Source organism: Solanum tuberosum, unplaced genomic scaffold, assembly GCF_000226075.1.
Source record: "Solanum tuberosum cultivar DM 1-3 516 R44 unplaced genomic scaffold, SolTub_3.0 scf00095, whole genome shotgun sequence".
Lineage (NCBI taxonomy): Eukaryota > Viridiplantae > Streptophyta > Magnoliopsida > Solanales > Solanaceae > Solanum > Solanum tuberosum.
The window spans coordinates 1,654,012-1,660,033 of NW_006239021.1; the positions used below are offsets into that span (position 1 = coordinate 1,654,012).

Here is a 6,022-nt window from a genome sequence, read left to right on the forward strand (position 1 = left end):
TTAAGATTTATTAAGCTCATTTTAAACTGGGACTTATAAAATCAACCATAGTCAGCTCGTTGGCCCTTAAGGCTTGAACTAAGGCAAAAGTATAAGGTTTAGTTATTGATCTACGGAAGTTATATCCCAAAGTGTTAAAACATATGGAACGACTTTGTATATTATTCTTTTAGTTGTTTGTAATTTTGGTAATCATGTGACACGACGATACAACTCAATCGATATAGAAGTCAAAAGTAAAAAATGTATCACTAATTAAGCCAAGTCAAACACTTCTTCAATATTTGATTTTGATTTAAAATATAAAGAGGATATAACTAACGATACAGTGTTGTATTCCTTGAGAAATCAGAATGAATTACAAGTAAGAAGGGTAAACTATTTATATGTTACAAAGGTAAGGCATTAGTCAATGAACAAGCTCCACTCGAGCCCTAAAGTACTGGGACACGAACTCTAAACTATTTATGGCAAGATGTTGTTCAACTATCTAAACAGTTCACAAATCTTGATAATAAATTTAGGTTTCTTGCAATGGTTTCTCAATAACTTTGTAATGTGAGGCAAGAATACTGGAAACACTATGGAAAAGATAGTAAATAAGAGAGAAATTCCCCGGTTAGGCGCTATGGCAGACATCACAGTATCATAGGTTGCTATCAAGGCAACAAGTGAGATCTGCAGTTCCAATTGCAAAGGAAATCCTATGGTCAGGAAATTTATAGTGTGAAGGGACACGTAAAATCCGATAGAGTTGAAAACCAAGAACAAGCCATAGGAAATTGGATTGTTGGTTCCCATCACTGATTGTCCTGCAATTCGTCGCAAGGACATTATGCCATCACTACTGCTGCTGTTATTGTGATCAGGCCAGTAAGTGTCCTGCCAAACACCTCCTGGTGGACTAAGTACTGTTTGATAAGTTGCTGTTGCAATTAAAATAGCTATAACAAGAAGGGTGTCTCTTACTTTTCCTGGACAATCTTTGGTTTTATTGTACTTGAAGAAATCCTGAAGCTTCTTAGAATTAGATCGAGGCCCATCGTCCCTTGTTTGTTCTCTGCTGGATTGTTCATTTGATGGATCTTGAACTGGAACAACCCAAGATTGTGGCAAACCTTCTTGTTGCGAAGTTTGCAAGTGTTCAGCAGATACAGCACCAGATGTTCTTAGAATTTCCTCAATATCTCTATCTCCGGATTCCTTAAGTAGTACTTCCAAAGGTGTAAGGCCTCCTTTGTTCAAAGAATTCACCTCAATAGTGCCTTTAGCAACAAAATTTTCGTCGAGCAATAGATCAACAACCTGGATGATCATTTCTCTTATTGTTATTGAAATTTAAAAGTTGATATGATGAGTTAAAAGAGGCATAACGAAGATACTTACCTCGAATTGCTTAGTTGACGTAGCAAGATGCAGAACAGTGTTTCCTTGAATATCCTTGTTGTTTAAAAGACCATACTTGTTGAATTCTTTGAGATTCTCAAGTAATAATTTGAAAGCTTCAAACTGATGGTTCTTGACAGCTAAATGATACTTACCTCGAATTGCTTAGTTGACGTAGCAAGATGCAGAACAGTGTTTCCTTGAATATCCTTGTTGTTTAAAAGACCATACTTGTTGAATTCTTTGAGATTCTCAAGTAATAATTTGAAAGCTTCAAACTGATGATTCTTGACACCCAAATGAAGACAAGTCTCGCCACGAGCAGTCACTTCTGCTGCAGAGTCTGGAGAAGCCACAAGAAGCTCCTTTATAACATGTTTTCTGCCTTTGATTACTGCATAGTGAAGGGGAATTCTTCTGTCCTTCCCTTTGAGAAGGCATAGATTACGGTCAACGTTCAATAGCTCCTTCACAATCTCTATATCCCCATTTGCTGAGGCAATATGCAAAGGGCTGAAACCATCCTGGTTTAGTTCTCTTGCAAATTCGGGCCTCAGATGAATGATCTCCTTAGCAAACTCAAGATGGACACTCAAACAAGCAATATGCAGAGGAGTTTCATTACTACCTGCTAATGAAACTGTGCTGAGCAGAAAAGGGACTTCTTTGATCAAGCTTTGCAAGTGATGGACATCTCCTTTCTGAGAAGCCTCCCTCAGCCTTCTGTCCATCAATTCTACCAACGAATTATGCAAAAAAAAAAAAATCGGTTTTTATCGTTTGGATTATAGTTTCTTTCATCAAGTTGTGCTCAGCAGAAAGGAATATCTCAGCTCTGAAAATCTCAAATTCAACTCTTATAGAAAAGAGTTCAGTTTGACTTTGTTTATGATGAGAGTTTTCTTCTTGAATTAATAATTTTGCAATCTCAGGTTTATTGAATAGTAAGACAAATGTTAGTTATCATCTGGTGAAAAAGTCAATGAAATATATATAATTGTTGTGCTAAAATCATACCTAACTGAGTTGTAGTTTATTTAATTAAACATTTGGAGATTTATGTATTTCTTAATTGTGTATTTAGATATGTAAGCAATTCAAAGTCAATGTAAGGTATATAATTGTTCTGCTAAAATAATCTGATCCTTTTCTGAACGGATCAATTAATTCAGTTCGCTTTGATTTTAAACTTTTTAAAAACTTTTTTCTTGAATTAAGAATTTTGCCAAACTCGAACAGAACATGTCATGTATCTAATGACTTGCTCTTTTTCTTGGCCTTTTCTGACTCTGCTAGGAGTTTTGGTCTCCCGTGACTTTCCCCCACTTCATTGATCACTACACAATACCTTTGGACGAATCTCTAAGAAACAATTGACAACTGCAGCCATACTTGAATAGAGGTAATCCTAATATTCAAGGTGGTAAGCAAATTCAAAGTTAATGATAATATAAAATAATGTTCAGTGCCTGAATTCAGACTTGACACAGGTTGGTCTACATTTGAAAGTTTGTTTAATAAGTAGTAAAATACTATGGAAGCGTCAAGAAAACAACATGTCAACCTATTTCATATAAGACCATTTAAAAGCGATCAAGTAAAAGTGATTTTAGTAAATTTCGTAAGTAATTTTTTATTTAGAATCTCAACACTTGCTGATTGAACCTTAAAAGAAGAACAAAATACAGGAAGATGCTGTTCAACTAGCCGTCTAGTTTATATACATGACAAGAATCTAGGTTTCTTGCAATAGTTTCTCAACATCACTGAAATGACGGGAAACAATGCTGATATGACTACGATAAGGATAAGAAACAAGAAAAAAAATTCCCAGTTAGGCATTATGGAAAACATCACAGTATTTTTCCCATTAATGAACTACAACACATGACACGTTCACAAGGCAATTCACATTATTGTTATTTTGTCCATTAATTAATTAATTAATTTTTAAATGCACCATCTTCCCCAAAATTTCAAGAGAGCCTTTGATTGAAGGTTTTAACAGAAAAAAACAACACACCCTCTCTCTCTCAAAATGAAATCGGCTCAAAAAGATAAGAATTCGATTTAATTTTCAATCCAAAAAATTAATTAGAAGTCATTTGATTACAAAGTTGGAGAAGCAGTAATGGGAGAAGAAGAACCAGTTGGGTAGCTATGGTGACAATGAAAAGTTGTTCCCAAGGAGGGAGAAAGGGAAAGAGCAGCCATTGTTGTATATTGCAGGAGCAATAGCTAGAGATTTCTGAGTCAATTTAATCGATCTAAGGAGTAAAATTGTGAAGTGGGTTGATGAATTTGAGTTAGAATTTTGTGTGTCGAGGAATTTGAGTTAGAATTTTGTGGGTTGTTGATTAAAAATTAGAACTTTGAAGGAGAATTTTGTGAGTTTTTCTATTTTTAAGTATTACCAAGAATTTTTGTTTTTGAAACGGTACGGATCAGGTTAATCTGCTTTTTAAATTAAATTAAATTAATTAAAAGGGTGAGAATCACGCACTTGTTCATAGATGAGAAAATGGTTCGAAATGCTCTGTTTATAGAGGTATTTAATACTTTTGTGGGGTAATAGGATACAGGTGTCACTTTATGTTTTTTCTCTACTATTTTATGTAAAGTGCTTATAATGATTACCATTTGTAAGTGATTTTTGTATTAGTTTTAAATGTTCTTTTATAATGTATTCTTTTCTTATTTCTTTTTAGTTAAATATGTTTTCTGCTTATATAAAGAAATTTGTGTCTAGATTACAATTAAATAGATATTACTTATTTAGACTTTATATAATTATTGGCATGGAACATGTACAATGTTATATTTCTTATTTCCAAATGAATTAAAATTATCTCAATGAAAGATTAGATATTTTATTATATGTCATATCATTTGTGTTTTACATGGATAATATGAAATATTTGGCAGATTGTTGAATGACTATACATGCATTTATAATTAGTTCATAATTATCTAATGAACTAGTATATTGCATCTTTAATTAATAATAAAGAGATCTAAAAGTATTAAGTTCATTATGAATGATCCATATAAAATTAGATAACTATTTTAATTTTCAAACAAACACTCTTACTCTAACAATTATTTGTTTAACACTAATTGGTAAAAATTGTTGCTATATTCACCATCATTTATACTTTCTAGTGCAACATATATCCTATAAATACTTAACAATTACAAGTCAAATATTATAATAAAATGTCTAAGGACTTATGAGGAACCCGATTATCATATACTATAAGTTTATAACAATGGGTACACTTGACTACATGCGCGTACCGAAAAATTAGTATAAAATAATGTTGAGTGCCTGAATTCAGAGATAGTTCAAAATTTGAGAGTTTGTTTAATAGTAAAATACTATGGAAGCGTCAAGAAAACAACACGACAACCTATTTTCATATAAGACCATTTAAAAGCGGTAAGTAAAAGTGAATGTAATAAATCTCACAACTGACAAGTAATTTTTTATTTAGAATTTCAATACATGCTGATTGAACCTCAAAAGAAGAATAAAATACAGGAAGATGCTGTTCAAGTAGCTGTCCAGTTTATAAATCTGGATAAGAATATTCTAGGTTTCTTGTGATAGTTTCTCAACGTCACTATAATCAAAGGAAGCAGTACTGGAAAGACTAGGACAACGATAAAAAACAAGTACAAAATATCCATGCAAGGTATTGTGCACATCATCACAATCATATAGGTTACCGCCAAGGCAAAAAGTGAGACTTGCAGTTCTGACTGCAAAGGAAATCCTATTGTAAGGAAATTTATGGCGTGGAGGGATACGAAAAATCCGAGGGAGTTGAAAACCAAGAACAAGGCATAGAGCACTGGACCCCTGGTAGCCATCACTGACTGTCCTGCTAAATGCCGCGGGGGCACTACTACTATGCCATCATGACTAGTACTGTTAATGTTATTGTCATCAGGCCAGTAAGTGTCCTGCCATAAGCCTCCTGGTGGATTGAAACCTGCTTGATAAGTTGCTGTTGCAATTAGAATGGCTATCACAAGAAGGGTGTCTCTTACTTTTCCTGGAGGATCTTTGGTCTTATTGTACTTGAAGAAATCCTGAAGCTTCTTAACATTAGATCGAGGCCCATCGTCCCTTGTTTGTTCTCTGCTGGATTGTTCATTTGATGGATCTTGAACTGGAACAACCAAAACTTGCAAGTTTTCAGTCAGATAAAGCACCAGATGCTCTTAGAATTTCCTCAATATCTCTATCTCCACATTCCTCTAATAGTACCTCCAAAGGTGTAAGGCCTTTCTTGTTCAAAGAATTCACCTCAATTGTGCCCCTTACAAACAACATTCTCATCCAGCAACATATTAACAACCTGAATGAATCATTGAAAGTTAAAAATCAAGATCAAGAGGCATATATATATAATGAAAAGATTAACTTGCCTCGTATTGCTTAGTTGACACAGCAAGATGCAAAACAGTGCTTCCTTGGATATCCTCTGTTTAAAAGATCATACTTGAGGTTGTCAAGTAATAACTTGAATGCTTCAAACTGATGATCTTTGACAGCTAAATGAAGGCAAGTCTCGCCACGAGCAGACACTTCTTCTGCTGAGTCTGGAGAAGCCACAAGAAGCTCCTTCAT

At 34.0% G+C, this 6,022-nt stretch overlaps 2 protein-coding genes across 2 annotated transcripts; both read right to left on the minus strand.

Annotated features, from left to right (window-relative positions):
• Positions 1–316: 316 nt before the first annotated feature.
• Positions 317–2,362, minus strand: LOC102589992 (ankyrin repeat-containing protein At2g01680-like). The gene is made up of 2 exons (XM_015309033.1): positions 1,542–2,362; positions 317–1,305 (listed from the first exon to the last, which is right to left on the minus strand). The coding sequence occupies exons 1-2, from the start codon at positions 2,115–2,117 to the stop codon at positions 487–489; spliced, it is 1,395 nt and encodes a 464-aa protein (XP_015164519.1). The 5' UTR covers positions 2,118–2,362; the 3' UTR covers positions 317–486.
• Positions 2,363–4,938: 2,576 nt separating this feature from the next.
• LOC107060748 (uncharacterized) lies at positions 4,939–6,022 on the minus strand. Its single transcript, XM_015308978.1, has 3 exons — positions 5,895–6,022; positions 5,605–5,750; positions 4,939–5,561 (listed from the first exon to the last, which is right to left on the minus strand). Exons 1-3 carry the CDS (start codon positions 6,020–6,022, stop codon positions 4,939–4,941), a joined length of 897 nt encoding a protein of 298 aa, XP_015164464.1.

Bases quoted from the DNA above. Each gene is read 5' to 3' on its own strand.
- LOC102589992 (XM_015309033.1), bottom strand. From the start codon at position 2,117: ATGGACAGAAGGCTGAGGGAGGCTTCTCAGAAAGGAGATGTCCATCAC. The intron at 1,306-1,541 runs GTAAGTATCATT...ATGATCATCCAG, and splicing joins CGTCAACTAAGCAATTCGAG to GTTGTTGATCTATTGCTCGA.
- LOC107060748 (XM_015308978.1), bottom strand. From the start codon at position 6,022: ATGAAGGAGCTTCTTGTGGCTTCTCCAGACTCAGCAGAAGAAGTGTCT. The intron at 5,751-5,894 runs GTATGATCTTTT...TGATTCATTCAG, and splicing joins TTATTACTTGACAACCTCAA to GTTGTTAATATGTTGCTGGA. The intron at 5,562-5,604 runs GTGCTTTATCTG...TGGTTGTTCCAG, and splicing joins GGAAATTCTAAGAGCATCTG to TTCAAGATCCATCAAATGAA.